Source organism: Poecilia latipinna, unplaced genomic scaffold (assembly GCF_001443285.1).
Source record: "Poecilia latipinna isolate Pla-1442-1.1 unplaced genomic scaffold, P_latipinna-1.0 Scaffold468, whole genome shotgun sequence".
Taxonomy (NCBI): Eukaryota; Metazoa; Chordata; class Actinopteri; order Cyprinodontiformes; family Poeciliidae; genus Poecilia; species Poecilia latipinna.
In genome coordinates this window covers 29,281-54,922 of record NW_015113084.1, presented here as the reverse complement: position 1 = coordinate 54,922, position 25,642 = coordinate 29,281, and the positions used below count along the sequence as shown (strand labels likewise).

At 38.5% G+C, this 25,642-nt stretch overlaps 2 protein-coding genes across 5 annotated transcripts in view; one reads left to right on the top strand and one right to left on the bottom strand.

Annotated features, from left to right (window-relative positions):
* Nucleotides 1–14,199, top strand: part of syne3 (spectrin repeat containing, nuclear envelope family member 3) — a 25,276-nt gene extending 11,077 nt beyond the window's left edge. For all 4 annotated transcript variants that reach the window (XM_015039344.1, XM_015039342.1, XM_015039345.1 and 1 more), the window contains 15 exons: nt 210–519; nt 600–755; nt 1,622–1,981; nt 2,415–2,551; nt 4,783–4,957; nt 6,424–6,606; nt 8,168–8,311; nt 8,565–8,699; nt 9,101–9,262; nt 10,145–10,317; nt 10,393–10,594; nt 11,306–11,449; nt 12,291–12,491; nt 13,403–13,453; nt 13,580–14,199. In XM_015039344.1, the coding sequence (XP_014894830.1) occupies nt 210–519; nt 600–755; nt 1,622–1,981; nt 2,415–2,551; nt 4,783–4,957; nt 6,424–6,606; nt 8,168–8,311; nt 8,565–8,699; nt 9,101–9,262; nt 10,145–10,317; nt 10,393–10,594; nt 11,306–11,449; nt 12,291–12,491; nt 13,403–13,453; nt 13,580–13,762 (2,716 nt within the window). In that variant the 3' untranslated portion in view covers nt 13,763–14,199. The remainder of the gene's footprint in view (nt 1–209; nt 520–599; nt 756–1,621; nt 1,982–2,414; nt 2,552–4,782; nt 4,958–6,423; nt 6,607–8,167; nt 8,312–8,564; nt 8,700–9,100; nt 9,263–10,144; nt 10,318–10,392; nt 10,595–11,305; nt 11,450–12,290; nt 12,492–13,402; nt 13,454–13,579) is intronic.
* Nucleotides 14,200–14,266: 67 nt separating this feature from the next.
* Nucleotides 14,267–22,893, bottom strand: LOC106951682 (protein NLRC3-like). Its single transcript, XM_015039341.1, has 10 exons — nt 22,641–22,893; nt 21,572–21,699; nt 20,434–20,559; nt 19,758–19,851; nt 19,379–19,601; nt 17,492–19,286; nt 16,568–16,741; nt 16,044–16,217; nt 15,584–15,630; nt 14,267–15,455 (listed from the first exon to the last, which is right to left on the bottom strand). Exons 2-10 carry the CDS (start codon nt 21,658–21,660, stop codon nt 14,890–14,892), a joined length of 3,288 nt encoding a protein of 1,095 aa, XP_014894827.1. The 5' UTR covers nt 21,661–21,699; nt 22,641–22,893; the 3' UTR covers nt 14,267–14,889.
* Nucleotides 22,894–25,642: the final 2,749 nt, after the last annotated feature.

The window sequence follows — 25,642 nt, the reverse complement described above, 5'->3', positions numbered from 1 at the left end:
ATTTTATATAAAATTTATCTTATTTATTGAAATAAATTAAGAAAACCTGTTTTCTTAAATTGTTTTTTGAATATTTAATGCATTTCTAAAATAAAGGCTAACATAGTTAAATAAAAATCTTCAGATTTATTTATCAGAATAATTGATTAGTAAAATAATATCTAGTTGCAGCTGTAAAGTAAAGTTTAGCCCCGTCTCTCTCTGTGCAGCCGGATCGAGTGGGTGTGGCTCCACTGGAGCGAGTACCTGAAGGCGTACGAGGAGTTTGAGCTGTGGCTGACGAAGCAGCGCCGCAGCCTGGACCTGGACGTGGAGCTGCAGATGGGCCTGAAGGAGAAGCTGTGGCAGGTGGAGCAGCAAATGGTGGTCGTCAGCGACATCAAGAGCCAGGCGGTTCTGTTGGAGAGGCTGCTGGACGAGGCGGCCGCTCTGCACAGCAGAATCGAGGATCCCAGCGTGGACGCAAAGGCCCAGCAGAGGCTGCAGGAGGACTACGTGGACGTCCGAGACCGAGCCCAGGTGAGACCCGATTTACCCCGGATCATCCTGACCGGGTCGTAGAACACCTCTAGATGTTTCTTATTTTTCTGTTTGGTTAGGAGCGTCTGACGCTGCTGCAGAAGATCAGCGAAGAGCATCACATGTTCCACAGCCACGTCCAGAAGTTCCAGTCCTGGCTGGTGTCTAAAACCAAAGAGCTGACGGAGCTGATGAAGCTGGACGAACCGCCAGAGAACAAATTGAGAGCATTAAAGGTCAGTCCAATGGCTGCCAGCAGCATGTCAGCGTCTGCTGGCCGGTTCCAGGTCCGCAGAGTGACAGGCGAGGTCAGAGAGAGAAACTAGAGAGGCACCGATCCGATCCTAATATCTGGATTGGTCCTGATGCTGAGATATTCTAGATCGGGTATTGATGACAGAGTTAGATCTATAAGTCTTTGTGCTTAGAGCTACATTTTGCTTTGTTATTGATTTTACATTATATTTAGAATTCCTAACTGCATTTCTGAACCATTTGAAAGAATATTTGCTGCAGTTTATTTTTACACCTCTTTTTCTCATTTTATTTATTTTACATTGGCTGTTACTCCTAATTTTACTGACAGAACAAATTAAAGTTGGGTTGTTTTTTTCATGTTTGCTGTACTGGTGCAGAGTTATCAAATAAATTTGTAATTCAGTACATTTCTGTCTGTTTAAAAAAAGAGACATTTTAAGTCAGTTCAGCGATGTTTTTCTGTATCGTATCACTATTGGTCGATGCTAAACCTCAGATATCTGCATTGGCATCAAAAGTGGAAACAAGTGGATCACCCTGTTAGACACTGGGTGGTTCTGGAGCACCTGCAGTTTTTCTGCTGCATAAAAGAGTTGTTGATGCAAATGTAGGCTTTTTTTATTTTTAATCACAAGAACATTTCTGCTGACATAATGTTCTTAAAATGAAAAAAATGTTTTTACCATCAAGAGTTAAAATAATTGGTAAAGCCACATTTATGCTAAAATCTTTACTGAACAGCAGAATTTGCTGCATCCAAATTGACTTTGATCTATTTTATTAAACTCGGCTAAATGTGGTAAGAAAGTAAACCCCCCTGTCCTGACGTCTTGCTTTGTCTCAGACTCTGGACGAAGGCGTGGCCACTGAGGAGAAGACGCTGCAGCACATTGAAGGCGTGGCCGACGCCGTCAGAACCAACACGTCCCCGGCGGGAGCCGAGGCCGTGCAGGAGGAGGCCGAGGAGCTGCGGCTGGGCTGGCAGCGGCTGAGGCAGGGTCTCTGTGAGGCCGAGGAGGGGCTGCGCTGCAGCTTGGACTCCCACAGTCAGTACGTGACCCGCTGCCAGCGCCTGGGGGAGGATATCGGCCGGATCAGGGAGATGCTGCAGGAACTGGACCAGGAGCTGGTCGACACCCAGGAGTCCAAGAGCTGCACAGAGACGACTGAGGAGCAGATGGAGGGGCAGTGGAGGAAATACTCGGTAAGTTTGACTCCACAGCTTCTTCATCTTAAACAAAACTGGTGGCAAACGTTTGTGCTGCAAAATGTTTTAGTTTGTGGTGCTATCATTTTAGAAATACTAATAAATGTCTCCAGAGGGAATCAAAGGTCAACTGACCTCCAAATTAAAAAAATCTAACAAAAATTAAATAAATACATTTTTGTTTAAGTTTGTGCTGCTAAGATTTTTGTACCACAGACTTTGACTGAAACAAAGTTTTTTTAATAACCTCTGGAAATATTTATTAATAGCATTTAAAATGATAGCGGCACAAACAAAACTTTTTCCTGCAGAAACATTTGACACCAATTTTGTTAGATTTGAAGAAGGTGGGAGGCCGGGATGCTGAAGTGGATGGGATTGTGTGAGATTCAGTCCCAGGAACCTGAAGAGTCTCTCCTCTGTGTTTCAGGTCGTGAGGAACACTCTGGCAGGTAAAGAGTCTCAGGTGGAGCTGCTGAAGTCTCAGCTGAAGGATCTGTTCAGGTTCTCGGAGGATCCTCGCCACCTCACAGACGGCGTCCTGGCCGTTGTTAAAGAACATCAGAGGTAGGAGCAACCTGCGGTCAAACCTTCAGCTGAGGGGTTTTATCGCAGTAAGTGCGTTTCTGTGATCAAAAATCCCGCCGTTTCCATGGAAACGTGTTTTCTCAGCTGATTTAACTGATCTGATCTGATGAAAGCAGCTGTAAAACATGTTGAAACCATGAAACGTAAATTGTTAACAGAAAGGAGAGTAAAATTTACGTAAAGCTGAGCTGAAGTCGATTAATCTCATTCTGTCTGGATTTTATTGATTGATTGATTACGTATCAGAGCCATACAGTCACTTGTTCAGAACTGTTATTGAGGATGAATTTCCAAATTGTTGGAAGAAAACATGTAAAAAATGCAAAAAATCAACCCAAAATCTGTAACAGCATACAGAAAAATTGGAAATTGGTCACAAAATTTCCTAAAAATAGGAAATTTCCTAATTTTCTGTTTCCTATTACCTGAAAAAATAGGTAATAGGAAATATTATTTCCTAAAAACTTTCTAATTTTGAGAAATTAGGAAAAGGGAGTTTAAAAGAAAGTTTCCTATTTTCAAAAGGGAGTTTTCGGGTTTGATAATCCAGGCTGTTCTATAAACCCTCAGATTAAACAAATTACAGTCAAACTCCCCCTGTTGTCCAAAAAAGATGCTACAGAATATACCTAATCCTCCAAATAAATCTGAGCATCCCAAAAAATATGATGCTGTTGTTACTGAGTGCTGAGTCACTTTCTACAGCTAAAGCAGAAAAATCTGTTAAAAATCAGTTAATTTAATGCAAGTTACCGCAGAAAATAAATTTCCTTAGAGTTATGGGTTTTCTTGTGTTTTTGACCAACAGTCCAAACACAAATATCAACATGCTGTCGATGCAGGTGGTTTATATTCAGTGCTCTTGTTGACCTGTGCTGTCGCATCATTATTATTTCCACAGCTTGCATCATTCACCAGTTGGAGCTCCTCAACCGAATGAATGGAGCAGCTCCAAAAATGACTCCTAAAGCAAATTTCTTCAGGAATGGGAAACATTCGATTTGAACTTGTTAAAAGCTCAGCAAACAGGGGAATTATTCGAGTCGAGTTTTAGCATCTCTAAAGAAAGTGATGACTTAGTGTCATTACATGTTGCAGTGATTCTTACGCTTCTGTTTTTTTAGTCCAATTGTAATTTAGCTACCTGGAGGCAAAATGAATCCTGAATTATCTTTAAGAAACAATTATGCAGCTTTCTCAGGTTTTTCTTTTACATTCTGTTTAATTTTTAATAACATCGCAGTGTGGGAGGAAGATGAGCTCAGACCTGCAAGCTGCTGCAACTCCAGGAGATGCAGTTTAACCCCCAATTATAGTTTATATAAAAATAGTATCAAAGATTATGACAAGACAATACAATTATATGAAAAACACAATGGTAGACTGAAAAACTACTATACTACCATACTTTTTAAAAAATGTTTAGTTGCTGAGCAGCATTTTTTTTTGCACATTTTCAGTTATTTTCATCAATTATATTTATATTCTGGGTCTCTGCAGGTTGAAGATGTTATCATTCATATCACTTAAAGATCTGCATGAATAATTTTGGGCCAAACTAAGTATTATGATGCTGAAAGTGAAATATATATATTTTTTATTAAACAGGATAAAAACTTTTTCTTTTAGTTAAGTTCACACAGAATTGACTGGAGCTGAGAACCAGAGACTTAATGCATGTTCAGTGTTCTGCATCACTAAATCCTGTTTTTCATAATAACTCCTTCCTTATTTAGCTTAAAAACCCTTTTTTAATTTGTCCAACACAAACATTTTATTTTCTTGAGCTTCAGTTTGATATTTTTTTCTGAAATCTGTCGGGTTTAAACAAAGCTGAAGGTTATTGGGGATTAATACATTAAACACAAGCTCCAAGCTTGTTTTCCGTTTCCATGGAGAAACAGGAAATAACAGCTCAGTGTTTGTTTTCATTCTCACCTTGGACAGAGGTTTCAAAAGTTTCATTTTCAGCAGCTAAAACCGAACCGTCTAGATTTGTTTGTTCTGAAAGGAAAGAGAGTTCATGAAGTGGTGAGTCACGCCGAACTTTCTAAGCTGCAAAGTGAACTTTAGAGAGGCTCATCATCTGACTGAACAAAAAGAAATGTATCCCACTGCAGTCTGAAGGTGAAGCATCAAGTTGAGGTCTCAGAGCTGTCTGTTAAACACTGCGTCCACTGTCTCGTCCTCCTCCCGTCTCTGTGTCTCAGTGTGAAGAGCAGAGCCTCCAGACTTTGTTCGGAGTCGGAGCTGGAGCTGAGGAGTCTCCTCCGGGACCCGCTGCTCAACTTCTCTCAGTGGGCAAACTCCGTCTCTCAGGTGATGGAGGCCTCCAACAACGTCAACGACTTCTCCAACACGGCCATGCTGCTGCAGAAGATCCAGGTATGACACACACACGCGCACACACACGCGCGCACACGCACACTGACGTGTGATCTGTAATGTGCAGGTTTTGTGCTGCAGACTTCCTATGCAGTCTTTTAAGCTATGATATTTGATTTGATTGTTTTTGAAATATGGATAAGTGTGAAAATATTTAAACTACGTTCAAGAAACAGTTTGAGTTCCTTCATCCGATTCTTTTCCATCGTCATAATAATAATTTTTTTTAAATAAAGGTCAAATATAAATGATGATTTATATTTGTTTATATTTTTAATTATTTAATTTGCCTTATCACAATTTAAGTTCATGTAAAATTATAATTTTCAGTTTTTTAATTTATCCATAACATTGATGATGTTTCTAGCAAACATTTTCCTTCCACTGAACTTATATTTCCACTTGTATTTCCTTTAATATGCTCAAAGCATTTTGCGTGAACATTCAGCTTCTTTAGCAATCTGCCTCCTTGTTGAAGGAGTCAGTAACTGTCTACTAGAGATATTTGTGTAGGCCAATACATCACATTTTCAACATTTTAACATTAAAAATAATTTTTTTATTGAGGTCATGTAATATCATTTCCACAAGAAAAAAAATATAGTTTTTTTTAGTTGCATCTTATCAAATTCAACAGAAATAAAGAATTGAAATATATTTACACTCTGTGATGGAAGTTTTATGTTTAGGATTTAATTCCCGACAGATTTAATACCATTTATTGAGATTCACATTAATGTAGAAACAAGTTGGGGGAGGGCCCTTCCTGTTGTAACGCGGAAGGTTTATAAGGACATAAATGATTGAGTTTATTTTGGAGCAACCTGACTGACAGACTAATAGAGCCTTGGCTTCAATCTGATAGAGAACCTCAGATTAAATTAGGTGACCAACATCAGTGTCTGACCTCACTAATGCTTTCTTGGAAAATCTCGTTTTTTTGTTTTCAACAATGCACTTCTTGAGTTTCTATAATAATCTTAACCCTCATAAAAATACTATCTTGTTTGACAAGCATATTTTACAGCTTCCAAATATTTTAATTCTGAATTCAGATTAACTCACACAATGAATTATTGAAATAAAAACCACTTTTAAAAGATATTTTCTGTCATAAGCAATTTTTTAAAGGAAGAAAAGTGAGGGGAAAAAAGTCAGAAATCAAGATTTTATTTTTAAGTCATATCGCCCAGGACTAGTAAACAGCAAATATTTCATTATTTTGGTCATGAAATGCACATGGAAATGATGAAATGTAAAAAGAAGAAACCAGAAATATTCAGACACTGAAAGTTTCACTGCAGAATCTAATGGAAAATATTCATCTCATCTTTATGTTGTTTTAAATGTTTTCTATGCAGCTGCTCTGTTGGATTGTTTTTCAGCTTCAGCTCAAAGTTTGACCCAGTGTCTCTGTGTCTCACCTCTAACTCTGCATCATTTCTCTCCTCCGTCGTTTCCTTCAGGGTCTCCTGCAGAACAGCGCCGAGCTGCAGGAGCGTCTGAGTCTGCTGCAGGTGAAAGGAGACCTGCTGGACTCGGTGTTTGGTACCGAGAGTTCTGACGATCTGCAGGGGGAGCTGAGCGCCGCCGTCAGAACCAGAGAGCTGCTGCACAACCAGCTGCTGGAGAGGAAGAACAGGCTGGAGGTACCTGAGCCCACCTGGGTGGGAGGGGAGGGGGGATGAGTGGGCGACTCGAAGTTTTAGTTTTAGTTGTGGCTAAAACTGTTTTAAGTAAAACTTTACTTAAAAAAATAAACTCATTTGTTGCTTAGGTAATAACAGTGTTCAAGAAGGACATCTAGTGTCCAGAAAATGAACTTCAAATGGTTTATCTATCATTTGCTGCCCTCTTTCTTTAACTTCGGTGTCTAAACGTCCTTCCTTATCAGTTTTATTTTATGGCATAAAACATTTAAAACATGCTATATTCTCTCTGTTATGCATCTCTGTTGAGAGGAGCTGAGTAGAGATGCATCAATCAATTAACCAGAATTGATCTGACCTGGTACATTTTACAATAATCAGCTGTGATCATTCATTGGAAATAAATTAAGAGATGCAAATGAATAAATTCTATTGTTAAATATAAATAAATATGTTTTATTGCCTAAAATTCAGCAGCATATCATTCCTTTAGTGCACACCTGATCATTTGTAGCAAAAGATTAAGAAAAAAATGCTTTTAACATCAAAACGTGAAAAATTTTATTTCTAATTGATATAATATAAATACAGGATACAGCTGATCTATTGATTATTTAACTGATTCATATTTGGATCGCAAAAATATTTTATATTTTACTGAATTTTAACCAAATGAAGATAAAACTGACATATTTTTTATCTTAAATGCAAAATGCATATACTTTTATACAGTTTTGACTTTAGTACATCTATTAGTTAGTTGATCAGTGATCGATTCGTCACGATGAATCCTATTAACTGTTTTTGAGTCCATGAACCACCAGTATCTTCTTTGCTATATTTTTTATTTTAATAAAAATTAGATGAGGGGTAGCAATGCTTTAATTCATAAATTAAATCTTGCAATTGCTTCATTTCTTGTTGAATTCAGACTCCTGTCAAATAACCTGCAGCAGCAGAAGTAGAAGTTTGATTCTTGCGTCTCCAGAGGTGAAATTTGAGCTGATTGATCTGCTGAAAACATCAAAAATGGATGTGAATGTTTGTATAAACTTCCCTCTTTGCTGCCCTTTTTCTTTAACCTCGGCGTCTAAACTTCCTTCCTCAAACTACACCTGCAGTTTCCCACCGCTGCAGCTCCATCCATCAACTCTCTCCTGCTGCGTTTCAAGGATGGAGCCCTCCCGTCTCTCTGCTGGAAACTCATCCTGTATTCTTTCCTCTGCCTCTGTCAGAGTTGCGTCAGAAAGCTGATGTTTGGCTTTCAGAGCCTGCAGCTCCTGTTTCTCACAGAGGAAACAGAAGCTCCTCTGATATTTGCTCAGTTCGGGCTCTGCTGCTGCTGACGGAGAGATCTCTGACAGCTCTCCGCTTTCTGATTGAGCAAAGTTTCAGCCGAACTGATCAGGTCGATAATAAACTTAACGATCCACAAACATGCAGCGACCAGTCTGATGGGTTGAGGAGTTTATCTCCTACTGTCAGTGAACTAAACACGAAACCACTCAACCTGGCAGACAGTTTCTCTCCAACGAGTTCTGATGTTCTCTTTGTCTGTCAGAGTTTAATCTCCAGAACCAAAGACTTTGACGAAGCGTACAAGCAGATCCTCGCCTCGTTGTCGGCGTTCAGAGAGCGGCTGCTGGCTGCTGATGCTCTTCAGCCAGACATCCTGGCCAAGAAGAGCCAGCTGGAACAGATGCTGGTGAGTTCAAACAAACTCACCGGAGACGCTTCAATTTCACCGTAATAAGCAATAAATCAACTGATTGCATGATAAGTTAAAACAAGCTCAATAATTTCTATAAGCATGATTTGTCGATTTTGTCCCTTCTCTCTTTTCCACCAAAAACTGGAAGAAAAAACTCTTCTTTTTTTTTCTTTGGTCTCAACCAGTCCTGTTTTTGAAGGACACTTTTGTTCTGATGTCATCACTGTCCTGGTGTTTCTGGGCTCAGGTTCTGCAGAAGGAGCTGGAGGACGGCAAGGCCCAGCTGACGGTTCTGGAGACGCTGGTTTCCTCCAATCAGAGCAGCCGGACCCAATACGAGAAGCTGTGTGCTGATTGGTCCGAGCTTCACCGGAGAGTCACAGTGAGAGAGAGCTTCCTTCCTTCTGTCTCTCCTTCCTTCCTTCTTTCATTCCTTCCTTGGTTCCTTCTTTCCTTTCTTTGTTCTCTCCTTTCCTTCCTACAGTTGTTCCTTTCTTGGTTCCTTATTTGCTTCCTTCCTTCATCCTTTTTTCCTCCCTCCCTTCCTTCCTTTTCTGTTTCTTCCGTTGCTCCTTGCTTCTATCCTTAATTTTTGTTTTCTTTTCTTCCCTTCCATCTTACCATCCAGCCTTCCTCCTTTCATTTCTTCCTTTTTATTTTTTCTTCCCTCCCATCTTTCCATCCTTCCATTCAGCCACTCATCCTTCCTTTTTTCTTTTCCTTCGTTTCTTTCTTTCTGAAAACAGATGAACAAATCAGAGCTTATCTTTCCTTTTTGTCCAGGTCAAAATTCAGGACTGTGATGACATCGTCTCGGACCATGAGTGTTTCCACGGCGACCTTCTGAACATGGAGAAGTGGATTATGGTCATGAGGCAGAAGCTGGATTCGTTCTGCAGCCCGACGGGAGGATGGAGTGTGGAGGGGCGCCGACCCGAAGCCCAGGTCAGTTTTATGATCGGTTCTGAAGGAGAGAGAGAGAGACGCATGTTTCTGACCTAAACCGATCCCCAGAACCTGAGTGGGTTCTGACTGGTTTAGTCTGATAACTGGACCTTAAAGATTTGGTCAGATCCTGCTTTGATCCAGTTCTGTGTTTGGATCTCGGCTGTGCAGCACGGCTCACTTTCTGACCGCTCAGAAACAAAAGTCATGGGTAACCACGGTAACGGCACAGCTACTCCAACCCAACATAATGAACCCTGAGATTTTCTGACATGCAGTTTTTATGAAGCAAGAATTAAAGCTAAAGTCCAGCAGTGATGTTTTATAGAAAGCCTTCAATAATCGGTCAGATATTTTCTCTGAGGCTTCAGCTCAGTTTAACATTTAAACATCTGAATGTTGTAACAGTCAGTCAACGATACTGCGAGTATTATCTCAGATTATTTGAAGTTTTTAAAGGAAAAACAATGTTTTAAAACATAAAATATCTTAAACCTGTGAACATTTTTGTTCCTCTCCTGGCTGCCTCACAGACTCATTAGACATGGTTAAATTCAATAAATTAAGAATTAAAAAGTTAATTTTCTAGATTCATTACGTACTATAATATTTATTTTTTTTGTTTAATTTATTTATAGATGCGTTTTTAAACTACTGCTGTTGATTTTCCTGTAAAGCACTTTGTACATGAAATGTGTTATACAAATACATTTGCTTACAATCTTACAATAGCATTCTGAGATTAAAGTAATTCTGAGGAAAAAAAGTCAGAATTCATTTGTTTTTTCAGTCTCCTTTTTCCTTCCCTGTAGAAATAACCTGTGCAGGGTGGAGATGGTTCTTCCTGATGAAGATTTCTCTCTCCTCCATGTTTCTCCTCAGAAGCTCCTCGGTGAATTCCCAGAGAAGGAGCTCCACCTGCAGCAGATCCAGGCTCAGGGTGGGAAGGTTCTGAGGAGAACCTCAACGGACGGCCAGGTCCACATTCGGAAGGACATGGAGCGGCTGAAGCAGCGCTGGGAAGACCTGTTCACATTGAGCCTGAATCTGAACAGGTAACTGATTCAACCCAAACCCTGGTACTGATCAGGTTCTGCTCGGCAGCAGACTGAGTGTTTATGTCCTGTCAGGCTGCAGGGCGGCTCCACTGAGATTCACTCTGGATCAGCAGAGAGCTTTGGACGGTTGGAATCAGAACCAGATTCAGTAACACAGGTAGTGGATCGGCCTGGTTTCTGTCAGACAGACGGACCCAGACGGAGGGTCCCAGGAGGAGGAGGAGGAGAAGGAAACGAGGCGACGGCTTCGTCTTCAGGAGAAGATGATAGCAGGGTAAACATTTTTCTTTTGTCTCTGTCAAATAATATTGATCTGATTATTCCTCTCTGGCTCTATAGAACATTTCAGAACCACTGAGGGTTTCTTAATAATGCCTTAAAATTTGAAGCAGAAAAATTTGCAAAAGTTTGAATGTCATTCATTACAAACACAGGGTTATAGACGCACCAATCCACTTTATTCCCTTCCGATATCAATAAAGATATCTGAGGTTTAGTATCGGCCGATTCCAATCCGATACAGGAAGAACGGTGCTGAATTGACTTAAAAGGTTCTTTCTCTTTCTTACTTATTTTACATTGGCTGTTGTACTCCTATATAAACTATATAAACGCATTAAAGTTGTGTTTTGACATGCAGTTATTGGTGCATTTCCGTGTGCTATAGTGGTGCAGATTTATCCAATAAATTTGTAACTCAGTAGATCAATGTCTGTTTAAAAACAAAGTCAGTTCTGCTTTGATTTTCTGTTTCGGAAAGTATCGGCCGATACTGAACCTCAGATTTCTGTATCGGTATCGGAAGTGAAATACATCAGTCCAGATGGTCTCACCTCTTTTGATTTTATTGTTGAGGTTTCAGTGGATTTATCGGATCTATCTGGATCGTTTTTCCATCTATGACAGACGTAGCGACGCTCCACACTGGTAGAGAACATGAAGTAGCAGCTCTGGTTCTGACCCAGGTTGTGTTTGGTGGTTGCAGGGCAGCAGAGGACTAAACCAAATCAAGTGGAGTGAGTTTGAGGCCTGGCTGTCCAGAGAGAATGAAGTTCTGATGAAGATAACCAGAACCAGTAAGAGTTCCCTCAGTGCCGAGGAGATCCAGACCCGACGGGGAAACCTGCAGGTAACAGTCTGACATGAAGAGAAATGTTTAAAAAATCTGAAGTGTCTTTTAATTCTAACTTATCTAGTTATAAAGCAGTGTCATTACATTATTCATATAAATTATTTATAATCAAATATTGACAACATAATCACATATTAATCATATATTGGTATTGCTAACCATAATTGTTCATATCTTAACATGTTGAACATATAATTAGTATTATATTAACATGGCAAAAATGCAATAAAATATGTACAATAAAATTTTATTTATTTTTAAAATTTATGTATTCAGTCATTGAATAATTTGTTACTCATACTTCAAAATACTGCAACTATTTTAAAACTTGATAGAAAAGATGCAGGCAGAAGCACAAGACTTATATTTATGCCTACCACTAATGTACCACTTTATACACCATCACAATACATAAATATCTCAAAATAATTATTTTTTCTATGTAAAAGTCACTGAACAGAAGCATAAAAGGAAAGAAAGCACTACAAAACCAAAACAGCTGCAACACAATTTGAAGTTATTCGTCCTTGAAACCATCACATATTTTCTTCCTTATCATTCTTTTAATGAACTTTGCTAAGTTTATGCTTTCATCTTTCCATAATTTAATTCCAACCTCCTTTTTGTGTCTTTTTTTAGCTTGATGTTTTGGAAATGTTCAAACATGTTGCAGCTCAGATTTACAGAAGATTAGATTTACATTCATCCATTCAGACTCACATTTATACACAGATATAAATGCTTTATCCAGGCTGCATGTTATGTTTGTAATTTTTTGTGAAGTTATTAATATGTTAGGCTTATGATTAATGTTATGTAATTAATTCTTCTGCTACAGGCTTTGATATCCAGACTCCCTGAAGGTCAGCAAATGTTTCAGCTGTTGCTCCAGCAGACTCAGAGCCGTCAGGGTGAGGATGAACCTCTGGAGGACCTCCGGTACCGCTGGACCCTCTACAAGTCCAAGCTGAAGGAAGTGGAGAACAGCCTCATCATGACTAAACCGGGACTCAAGGAGAGAAAAGAACTGGAGCTTATGGTCAGTTCAGTTTATTTATTTATAACTCCAAAACACCATAAATATCAGTTTACACAACACAACCATTATCCCGTTTATATAGAATCTAAATCAGGTCAAATTCACCTCAAATCAATTCGGTTTTGTAGCAAAAAGTAAAACATTTTGTATCTTATGATGCCCAGCAGTGATATTATATTACAATAGTTACTTTTATATTTTGTTGGTAGAATGGGCTTCAGCTGTTGGTGCACTGTTTATGTGTACCACCAGGGGGCAGTGCAGGCTGACTGCTGCTGCTGCAGGGAGGTTTTATTTAGACTTTGTTAGTGAAATTTATGAATATGGACATAAAGTTTTATCACGTTATTTTGTGGTATTATTGTGATAATGATAAAAATGACATTAAGAACTATTAATTACTCTGGGTAATTGTATGGCTGCAGTTATGGCCCCGCAAACACCAATACTGCTCATTCCTGTTTATAATACACGTCTCTAGGACACCAGTCAGATAAAGAAGTGTGATTTGTATAGTTAAACTGCACACAGTAACTATATTTAATTATTTTTTTTTAAATTAATTGGTATTTATTGAGATTTTCATGGAACAAACTGTGGAAAAAAGCACTAAAAAATCAATCCCGACAAGTTTTGGGAGTCCTTAGACATCATCAATTGGAATATTTTCTTACAACAATAAATCAAAAATACCTACCGTGATAAGAAGTTTATCAAGATCAAGGATTAAAGATAAAATAAATGCCCACCCCAGTGTTGGAGATGTTTCCCCGTTCTGAACTGTAAACTCCCAGGTTTTCAGTGCAACAGTGAGTCTGCTGCAGACAGTTCGGTCAGAATTGGTTTGTGTTGTTTCTGAGTCATGGAGTCAAGCTTAACAATCTAATACTTGATATTCTGTCTCTCTGCAGAGAGGTGCAGAAAACGTAAAGGGGACAGCCTCTGAAACAAGAACAGGAAAGGTAATGTTACCGTGGTAACACCCTGCTACGTCACTTAAGCAGATAAACACAACATCTTAAACACTCCATCACTTCAACAGATTTGCTGCTTCATGTTGTTCTGCTCCATCTTCTCTGTGTTTTCAGAAATGTGGGCTGCTGTACAGGATTTGCCGTTTGGCTCTTCTTTTGTGGCTCCTCTTCCTCGCTCTGCTGCTCCTCGCCTTCCTGCTGCCGCTCATGGACGATGGGAACAGCTGCTCACTCTCCAACAACTTCGCCCGATCCTTCAACCTCATGCTGCGCTACGACGGGCCTCCTCCCACATGAGAACCAGAACAGTGACGGACCCGAACTCCGACCAGAGAACTCCACCTGCAGTCAGCATGAAGACTCTGCAGTGTTTTGCTGTTTGCTCTTGATTTTACTTTAATACCAAACTTATCCTGATTCAGCCTGCAGCAGGGAAACTCCATGTCAGGCTGGCCACGCCCACCACAGCTCACCTGCCTGCAGGTGATCATGTTGAAGATGCCATTTAGTCTGCAGTGCCACCACACTGAGCCCTGATGGGCTGTGCCTCATCATGTGATTCAGCAGTGACACATCAGCCATGAGACCCCTTTATGTAACATTACATAACATACAATGAAGTTTTAATTTTTTGTGTTTTATAATCGTCTGCACCAGCTTAAGGTTTTATGTTTCTCCATTGTTTATTTAACATTTCTGATTCAGATATAAATAAATATTTTAATTTGTTGAACAATCTGAGATGTTCTTATTCTGTTTACAACAGTTTCCTGGTTACAGTTGGAGAAACATCAGTCAACCGTTTGCTGATCGGCATCATCAGAATTTCTTCAAGCTATTATTTCCTGAAAAAAATCTTTAAAACGTTGTTTCCTCATTTCTTCTTCAGTAGATCATGTGAGAAGAAATTTTACCTGTTTTTGGAGAATAGGATGTTTTAGTGCCAAGTAAATTAATATCAAATTTAAATCTAAAACAAACAAAAAAGGATCACCAAGTGTAAGAGGATTATAATCCTACAAAACATATTCAAATAGTCATAAAAAGGTCAAACAACAGTTTCAAGTAGAGTAAATACTTAGACATATTACAAGAAATATTTGCTATTACACAAAAAGGCAACAAAGAAAATCCAAAAAGTAATTATGTATATAAATATGCTGTAACAGAAGAACTATATTTTATTCAACAAAACCTAAATGTTGTATCTGCAACATGACTAATCAATCTGAATTATATGTACAAATGAAACAAGGACTTTTTCATTGCATTGACTTTGGAAAGATGAACTAGGATTTGGAGAAATACACTGACCTTTGCAGGCAGTCCATGTTGTTTTGCTTTTTGAACAAATAGTTTTGAGAAATGCACATTCAGTTGTGTAAATAATTTGAGAAATTAAGGAAAGTGGAGATTTTTTGTTCTTAACAAAGACGCACTGAGGATCCAGGCCAGACTGTAAATCCAGGATAAAGAGTTTCCTTGAATGTGGTGTTGAAGGTGTGAAGGTGGGTCAGTTTTCCAGATAACACTCTGTAGAAGGACAGGATACCAGCATCACAGTCCACATACACTCCTACTTTTTTAGATAAAGAGAAGGAGGAGGTCATGAAAGACAATAAAGCATAAGGGGATGAAGATGAGATGCATTTCTTCTTGTTATTGTGCCAGACAGAGTAACCACAACGATCAGAACATTCCAGACTCCAGGACTCGTCATTCCATCCAAATGCAGAGTTTTCTTTCTTTTCTTTCCTTTCGATGCCTCTGTAACTCACTGATATAAAAACAGTCCCACTCCACTTAACCTCCCAGTAACAACGACCACTCAGCCCATCTGAACACACAAGCTGAGGCCAGAGACCTTCAAATCTGTCTGGATGATCAGGATATGCATTTTTCTCCTCCACCTTTTCCACATTCTTGTTGTTTTTAGAGAGTTGAAGTTCTTGGTGTACAGAGTTTGTATCGATGGTGAGTTGACAGGAATCTGATGGAGAGAATGAACACAATTAAGGATCATTTACTGACACCTCAAAACGACTTACAGAGATGTAAAATAGTGAAGATGGTTCACCAAGTGCTACTTCTCTGAAATCAAATTTAAAGCATACTTACATTTCCTCAGACCTGGTGTCAACCACTCATTTCCAGCAGGCTCCAACCTGAAAGGAGGAGGAGGTCAGACCATCAGTCTCTAGTTTCATCATGAAAACATAGAAATTACATAAATGTCTACAAAGATGTCTCTATTGTCAGAGGAAGAGTCCAACACTTCTTGTCTTTTGTCATGGGGAAATTCCAGCTCAGTTTGAACTCATTGTTGACAGTGAAGCTGTCAACAATGTTTCTGCATACAGCTAATCCGAAAATGTTACTTTGAACCAATAGAAAAAAAACCCTTTTAAACACAAAAATCTAGGCTTAATGAAAAGTGGGTTCAACTGCTTAAAGATTATTAGTTTTCAACGAGGTACTAATTCTGCGAACAAGACTTGTTCGATATAGCATACATAGTCCTAGCTCTGGTTTTTCTCAGACAGACAGACAGACATTACTGTTGAGTGTTTCTCCTTACCTGAGTGTCTCGAGTTTCCAATGTGGGTCCTTCAGTACAGCTGACAGTTCTCTCACTCCTGAGTCTCCTGGATTGTTGTACCTCAGATCCAGCTCTTTGAGATGAGAGCTGCTGGAGCTCAGTGCTGATGCCAGGGAAGAACAGCCTCTTTCTGTGATCAAACAGCCTGATAGGCTGCAGACACACAATACAGAACCATTTCATTCAAAGCCTGAGTTGATTTCCATTATATTTTTGAAAACAATAGAAGTGCAAAACATGCTTTTGTCCTTTATCTGCTGAAACAACACAATAAACTGAAAATATATTGATCCAATGATACTTAATGCAACTGGAATAAGTGACATCCAGTACAAGAAACGGCGGCTAAGGAATAAGATAAACTTTGGTCTTGTAGCCTCAGTGAATCTTGAACGTAAATAATATTGTGTGAACTGTTATTCGTGACACGTGACAATAATACTTAGAACGGACATAAGTCCAGCGGGTATGAGATTTGTAGGAAAGCATCTCTGATGACTGACCTGAGAATTTTGAGTTTGCAGCTGGGATTCCTCAGTCCAGCAGATAGAAGCGTCACTCCTGAGTCCATCAGGTCGTTGTTACTTAGGTCCAGCTCTCTGAGACTGGAGGACTGGGAGCTAATAAGTGAGGATAAAACTTCACAGCTTGTCTCTGTGAGAGTACAGCCACTCAGCCTGAAAGAAACATAACAGTTAAAGTGAAGCAAAAGCAGCTTTGACAAAGTTCATTCCCAACAAACTGTTTTATCTATAGTATCTAATACTTAACATTTATTTTGTAATAATGTTTCATCAAATTGCAGTTACTTTAACTTCAAAGTGACATAAACAGCTTATTCCTAACCTCCTCTACATATTATATCTGCAACACAATTTAAAGCAAAGATATGTTTTCAACAGTAGTAGCTACAGTATCACTGTATGTACAGTAGAGCTAGTACAGTGATTCATTTTCAATACAGGATGTAGAAATATATTTTTAATGTCTGTATTAAATACCAGGTTTTTCCCAACAATGCCCTGCCTTTCAAACTGTAGGTTTACGATTGGATCTAAGTTTCTAAAATTAGAATTGGAGGCAGGCCTTCCAGTTACCTGACAGCTCTTTTGTTTAACCAGTCAGTTTTGTTTTTCTGCATTTCTGTCCTCTTCTATAAAGCCTCTGTTATGGACTACTTTTTGTTTTGTTGTAGAATTTTTCCTCTTAAAATTTAATAGCTTGTTTCCACTGACTCAACACTGACTCAGTTTACTCAGGATGAGTGTGTCCTAACTCTCAAGACTCAAAGCAATCATCTGACTGATCAACTGCATTTTGCTGTATTGGGTAGATTTAATAGGATGGTTCTAATTTGTGCCATCATTAAAGTTAATTAAGCTGAATAGAAACTGGTAATATTTGATTATCCTCAGTACTGTACTCACAAAGCTTTATCAGACGCATTGACCACTGGCAATAACTTCAGAAGAACCTCATCAGAAGCAAAGTATTTCTTCAGGTCAAACACATCCAGGTCTTTTCCTGAAGACAGTAAGATGAAGACCAGAGCTGACCACTGAGCAGGAGACAGTTTATCTGTGGAGAGACTCCCAGAGCTCAGGGACTGTTGGATGTCCTCCACTAGAGAACGATCATTCAGTTCATTCAGACAGTGGAACAGATTGATGCTTTTCTCTGCAGTCAGATCCTCTTTGATTTTGTCCTTGATATATTTGATGGTTTCACGGTTGGCTAGTGGATTGCTTCCTGCCTGTGGCAGCAGGCCTCTCAAGAGAGCCTGATTGGTCTGCAGAGAAAGACCCTGAAGAAAGCGGAGGAACAAGTCTAGATGTCCATTTGGACTCTGTAAGGCCTGGTCGATTGCACTCTGGTGAAGATATTCTAAATGCGGTTTGTTAAATAACTTAGACCAACGCAAGGTGTTGTGATTCTTTCCTATCAGGTTGACACCAGAGTTGATGAAGGTCAGATGGACATGAAGAGCAGCCAGAAACTCCTGAACACTCAGATGTACAAAGCAGAAAACCTTGTCCTGGTACAGCCCTTTCTCTTCCTTAAAGATCTGTGTGAACACTCCTGAGTACACTGAAGCTGCTGTGATATCGATGCCACACTCTGTCAGGTCTGATTCATAGAAGATCAGATTTCCTTTCTGCAGCTGATCAAAAGCCAGTTTTCCAAGAGACTTAATTATTTTTCTGTTCTCTGAACTCCAGTGTGGATCTGTCTCAGCATCTCCATCAAACTTAACTTTCTTAACCTTGGTCTCAACCACCAAAAAGTGGATGTACATCTCAGTCAGTGTCTTGGGCAGATCGCCGTCTTCTTTGGTTTTCAACACATCCTCCAGAACTGTAGCAGTGATCCAGCAGAAGACTGGGATGTGGCACATGATGTGGAGGCTTCGTGAAGTCTTCATGTGGGCGATGATCCTGCTGGCCTGCTGCTCATCTCTGAATCTCTTCCTGAAGTACTCCTCCTTCTGGGGGTCAGTGAACCCTCTGACCTCTGTTACCATGCCAACGCACTCAGCAGGGATCTGATTGGCTGCTGCAGGTCTTGTAGTTATCCAGAGGCGGGCTGAAGGAAGCAGTTTCCCCCTGATGAGGTTTGTTAGCAGAACATCCACTGAGGCAGACTGTGTGACCTCAGTCAGGATCTCCTGGTTGTTCAAGTCCAGAGGAAGTCGACTTTCATCCAGACCATCAAGGATGAACAGAACCTGGAACTGTTCAAACTGGCTGATCTGCTTGGTTTCAGTAAAGAAGTGATGAAGAAGTTCCACCAGGCTGAACGTTTTGTCCTTCAGCAGATTCAGCTCTCTGAATGTGAATGGAAATATAAACTGGACATCCTGGTTGGTTTTGTCTTCAGCCCAGTCCAGAGTGAACTTCTGTGTTAGGACTGTTTTCCCAATGCCAGCCACTCCCTGTGTCATCACTGTTCTGATTGGTTCAACTCTTCCAGGTGAGAGTTTAAAGATGTCTTCTTGTCTGATTGTTGTTTCTGGTCTCTGTGGCTTCCTGGATACTGTTTCGATCTGTCTGACCTCATGTTCTTTATTGACCTCTCCACTTCCTCCCTGTATGATGTGGAGCTCTGTGTAGATCTGATTTAGAAACGTTGGGTTTCCTGCTTTAGGAATCCCCTCAAACACACACTGGAACCTCTTCTTCAGAGATGATTTAAGGTTACATTGGAGAATTGTGCCAGAAAATTCTGAAATACAAATGAAATCAGATATCAAAATTGTCAGTCTAACTTATTTAGAAACTTATCATTTACTTAAATCTTTAGAGAAATCCTTTTACTTCTCTGCAGGTTGTCAGCCAGCTCCCCCTGCTCCATCTTCCTCATGAAGTGTACTATGATATTAAATAATGCCTCCTTGTGTTTCCACTGCTCTTCATCATGACCCACCATGTTCTCATCATCACTCAGATCCTTTAAGCATTCTGAGTTTTCTGATGTCAGAACCTTTTGGATATTCTTCATCTCATTCTTCACAAACGTGATGACGTTTTCCTGCAGTAGCTGTTGCAGAGTTTTATTAGAATTATACATAAGATATACAATATACAATTGAGGAAAACTGCAGATATATGTTGAGCATACTTAAAGTCTTACAGTTAGTCTACAGCATGAATATTAGTGTAATAAGAGCAGATGAGAAGTAATACATGTACAGACCATTAATACGGAGTCCAGCTGTGTTTGATAGCACGGGGCAGACTGATCAGTGGGAACATCGGACTTCTGTTGGTCCTCACTATGTACATGTTTTCTATTAGAAAGATTAATAATTTGTTATTATGACAATAAGGCAGAATTGTATTCTCCTGTCATTTAAAATAAATACACAGAAATACATGAAAGGCTGCTGACACTGAGCCTGGTTTTGCTGGAGCTTGCTAAGGATGAGGGATTGCTGCAAAGTCAGTGACAGTGCAATAAACTGAGTTTCCTTAAATGGCTAACATTTTACCAATTGGCATTTTAAACTGAAATTGATTCTATATGTATGACTGATTGAAAGAAACTGATATGAAATATGTTTGGATATGAACTGAATTATTTTGTATTGTAAAATTAGATTACATTAAACTGCTACAATAAAAAAAGACTAATTAATGAGCCTCAAAACTGAACAGTCACCTATCTGTAAGTACATCCAGGATTTATTCTTTTCACTTTGACTATGCAAAATGTTCAACACAAACATTTCACAGGCAGAAAGAACTCTGCTACCTTCTAACTATGAGGAGACAGTTGCAGCCTCTGTTCCACAGTCCTGTATTTGAAAACAATGTAGATTTGCTTAAAAGATATTTGAATAAAAACCTTTACACAGTAACATACAACTCACCTCTCTGATTTAGAACGATGGTCAGAGTTAAAGTTGATGAAAAAGTCATTTGACTTGTTGCTCTTGAAGGACTCAAATTTTGGGTCACCTCTACGTTCTACTTCAGATTCATCTTCCTGATCTCTCCTGATGTAAAAAAAATATTAAAACACAGCACATTACATGCAGTTTAAAAAAAAATAAATAAATAAAAATATTTATCTAAAGACAATATTATCCAAATTACACACATCAATAACAATCTACAGTTTGTCAAACAGTCTTTCCAGGCAAATGTATTGAATATACAAAGAATAACTGAATATCTTAGAATCAGCTTTACAGGTCAAGATTGTGTCCTCAAACAAGAAATATGATTTTGACTTCAAAGTCTAAGCATACACATATTAGGCATAAATATTTAAACTTTAGAGGAAATTATATTAGATATATCCATCCATCCATTTTCTAACACCCTGGTCCCAGTTGGGTTCAGGACAGGTGCTGGTGCCTGTCTCCAGCGAGAGGCGGGGTTCACCCTGAACAGGTCGCCAGCTGGGCAACACAGAGACAGACAGGAAACACAACCATGCACACACACTCACACCTAGGGAGAATTTGGAGGGACCAATTAACCTGACAGTCATGTTTTTGGACTGTGGGAGGAAGCCGGAGTACCTGGAGAGAACCCACCACGCACAGGGAGAACATGCAAACTCCATGCAGAAAGACCCCAGGCCAGGAATCGAACCCAGAACCTTCTTGCTGCAAGGCAACAGCTCTACCAACTGCACCACTGTGCAGCCCCAATATTAGATATATATAATAATTAAATAGGAAAAAGCATATTTTTTATGTAAATAATGCTCATTTTGAAGCATCACTCAGTTTATCTCCAGGACCTCGTAATGCAACCTGTTAGAGCAAATCTTAAATCTCTCTGCCAATGTGTTCTGGGTTTTTAACTTCTCCCCCACTTCTCCCATGCTCTTTTTATTAATGGAGAATATTTAGATAAAACCTTTTCATGCATATTTCTATCCAAATAAAGATTTTCCAATGCCCATAATCTGCTCAGCTGCTTCTAGACTGTTTTAGACTGGACCTTAGACATTCATTTGACAAATGCACACAGTGTAAAGACAGTTGATAATCTGACCTCTGAGGGTCGCTCAGGCTCTCCTGTTCCAAACACAATGAGGTTTTAGAAGGAGAAACTCCCTCCTGTCTGTCCTCACACTGATCCATGCTGCTGAATTTACATCCACATCAGTGACACAGCTTCATCTGCAGGAGGAACACAAATCACTAATCTGAAGATCAACACTGTTCATCCTTTACATCATGTTTGCAGTAAAAAAAATAACAACAAAAAACCACCTGCTCCTCTTTTTCTGTTTAATTTTGGTTAAAGCTGCAGTATGTACCTTATAGTAAAAGTATATATTTTCTTCCAGTCTCTGACTATCGATTGAGACACAATCTGAGAGAAAAAATGTGGCTCTTCTGCTTTCTTCCAGTGCACCTTGTGCTAGCTAGAAACAACCAATCAGAAGCTGGCGCTGCTCATCCCTCCTACCCCGGTCCTGTTCTACATCTTTTCCTTAGCAGATCCTGTTGTCAATGCTCAGACTAGTTAGCATGGCAACCGATGACGACTTTCCTGCCATGGAAAGTTGTATCTCTGTTATTATTAGTTATTATTATTTAGCAGCGAGTACATGAGATTGATTGACAGTGCCAAGACCCTCCCCCTGGCTCTGATTGGTTGTTGGTTGTTTTTGGTCAGGAGCAGTGCATTTCTTCAGATAGCTCAGAGAGATGGTGGTGGAAATTGATCTTTTCTCAGATTATTTGTCTCTTATTACATTGTCAAAACATGGTGACAGTTTCAGCAAATATGTCAAAAACATATTCTTTATAGAAAATTACATACTGCAGCTTTGAAGGGGCTCACAATGATAAGCCAGCAATGTCCCAGTAAAATTTTCTGATAACATTTCAGAAACCTACACAGTCTGACAACATTTAATTGCACCTGAATTCAGTCACCAACATTTATTTTCCATTTATGCAAACAAACTTTTGAGAGACTGCTGATCTGATTTTATGACATTATTTGACAAATGTCACATTGTTGTTTTTAGCTTATCAAACCAACAGCATATCAAATCAATTCAGTTACAGTTCCTGATTTCCAAGTAAAATATATAACAAAGCAAACTTACAGTATGTTCAGTCTTAAGTGCTGAATAAGGAGGAGAAGAAGAAACTCTCCATTTGAGATGTGAGTCAAGTTGACAGTGAAACAGCTGAGCTGCGTACTGGAAATAACCTGAAGGTGGGAGGAGCAGCAACGGGAATAGAAGAGGAAATTGTAGAGAAATATTCCTGCTTAGATAAAAGATAAAAGCAGGGCTTAGAGCATCTTGTTACATGAAGGGGAAATTTGAACTACACCACTAGTTCGTGCTACAGATGAATAGTATTTTCTTTAGTAAAACAAATATTTAGCTATTTGTATTTAAATATTAATATCTGAGATTTTTTTCCTTTTGTGTGTAGTTTATTAAAAACATAACTGTTCTGTGTTTTGTTCTTGTAGTTTCTAGTTGTTTAACTGACGTAATTGTGTTGATCAGCCATTATATTTTTGCTAAGTCATCTATGCTTTGTATAGTTGGGTGGTTTATTAAGTTGACTTTTTGTTGTGTCAGTTAAATTGTGTTTATTTGACCTCTTTTAGGAGCTCAACATTCATTTTTTTGTAAATATAACATTTTGTGTTCAAATAAAACAAAATTCTAATAATTCCTGTCATTCATCTTGCTTATCAAATTTATCCATCACAAACCTGTATGACAGTTTTTTCCATGTCATACACAATATTAAAGCTGGTTTGCACCCATTAAGTAGCGTGTATCATAAGTCACATCAAGAATATTAAATCTCAATGAACATTAAATTAATTATGTTAAAGATCTTATTTTCAAAGTTAAGTATAAAACCAAGCAGTTTTACAGTTTGGTCAAACTGTCCTGACAATTGAGAAAAGAAACTCTGGACTCGCTGTGTGAGACCCAGGGACAGTAACAGAGTCCCTTACAGAATAGGACAGACTTTACAGGAACACGTCTGGAGGAATGTGAGGAGGAGCAGCAACAGAAACAGCAGAATGTCGAGCAACATTCCTGAAGTTGATCAGATGGTGATCAGAGCTGATCACCCTCTGATCATCAAATAAGCCACAGCAATAAGTTATGGTTTATTTGATCTCTTGAAGTAGCTCAGCATTCATTTTTTGTAAATATTATTTTTTGAGCTAAAACAATAATAATATAAAGAATACTTTCTGTGAATCCTGCTGCATCTTCCAAATTAATCACAATTATATTTCTCCTGTTCATGAAACATTTAACGCTTAATTAAAACATCTTTATCATGATCTGTAAGTGTTAAGACTTTTGTCTTCATTTATGTTTCTGTTTTGATTTTTTATTTGCTTATTTACTCAGCTCTTGCCATTTTAGTTAGTTTCTTGTGTTAATTAATTTATTCTTGCTTTGGACTTGTTTCCTTAGATTTCTGTTTCTCTAAGTTTATTGTTTTGGTTAGTCTTAGATTCTATTGTTTCTGCTACTCAACTTTTTCCTTTCAGCCTGTCAGGCTGCTCTCCATCCCAACTGTTCTCTATTTTCTCATTTCTCATCTGCTTCAACTTTCCCTCCAGGTGTCCCTTCTTTCTTGATTAGATTTTATGCTTTTCTGTTTCCTGTCACGCTGTCAGATTGTTCTGTGGTTGGTTTTCTGTAAGTCTTTCATTCTTCTTTTTATTAAACATTATCACCATGAGACTCCTGCTCTCCTACCTCCATTTTGGTCTGATTCCCACACACAATCAGTAGCTTCAGGAAATACTTTCAAAAATTTACTCCACTGTCAGGAGATCAATCAATCAATCAATCAATAAAATTGTATTTGTATAGCACATTTCAGCAGCAAGGCATTTCAAGGTGCTTTACATAATTAAAAACAAAATAAAAACAGCATGTGACATTGAATAAACAGTATGTCACATGCTGTTGACATGTGATGAGTCTTAGAAATTTTTGTTTATGTTTTGATTGCATTTCTTTATTTATTTAGCTCTTGCCATTTTAGTATTTTCCTTGTGTTAATTCATTTATTCTTGATTTGAACATCTTTACTGAGATTACTGTTTCTGTCTCTTTAGTGTTTTGGTTAGTCTGAGATTCTGTTTTTCCTCCTGCTCTTCATTCTCCTTCCTTAAGCCTCGACTAAAGTACTAGGAATCTAAACATTCTTGTCTTGCAGCTTTTTACTGTTGGTGTATAAATAGACTTTTGTTTTGAGTTTTTTTTTCTTCTTTAATCTCACCTATGTTTATTTTTAGTGATAATGTTATCAGATTAGATCTACATAGTCAGAGTCTCAGTCAGACAAGAATTAACACAAAATATTTATATATTTTGGGCTGGCTTTGCATAGTAAGTTAAGTTATCTTTGCTTTATTTGCTTTATTTGTTTTATTGGTTTTTAGCTAATTTTGTATTTGTTTGTTCTTTTGCTATGTTGTGCCACCCTCTTGTGGTAGATTTAGGTTACTGCAGGTCAGTTTTGTTTGTGCTCAGTTGACTTCAGTTAAGTTGGGCCAACATCTGTTATTTCTCATTTGACTTATTTTTCAATTAAACTTGATGTTTTATTAAGCATTTTGGGAATTATCAAATAAATTTTTTTTTGTCATTTTTGAACACCTTTTCAAAAGTCTGGTCTCGTACAGCTACTAAGCCACCAGCATCATTTGGTAACATAGACCTTGACGTCACCTGAGTGACTTTGATGCAGTTAAGTGCTTCAGATGTTGCACAAATCACCTGATTGATTATGACATGTAAATCATTTAGTAAGAACCTCATTAGATTTTCTTTCTCAGAGTAAGCTGCTTTGGTTGCTGTTATCAGTTACTTTGAGAGTTAGTAGTGGAAAGGTTGTGTATTTTGTAGAGAATCAATTGAGATCCTCAAAACATAATTTGCCAAAATCCTAAAAATAATATTGAATTATACCAGTTCTGTATAAAGACAACATGAGTCTGTATTAGTAACACATCTCTTGAATGCAGTGACAATATATGTGTTTCATTGCACAAAATATAAGTTAAATTTATAGAGAGGTTATGAAAATTGACTGCACTTAATTTTATGAA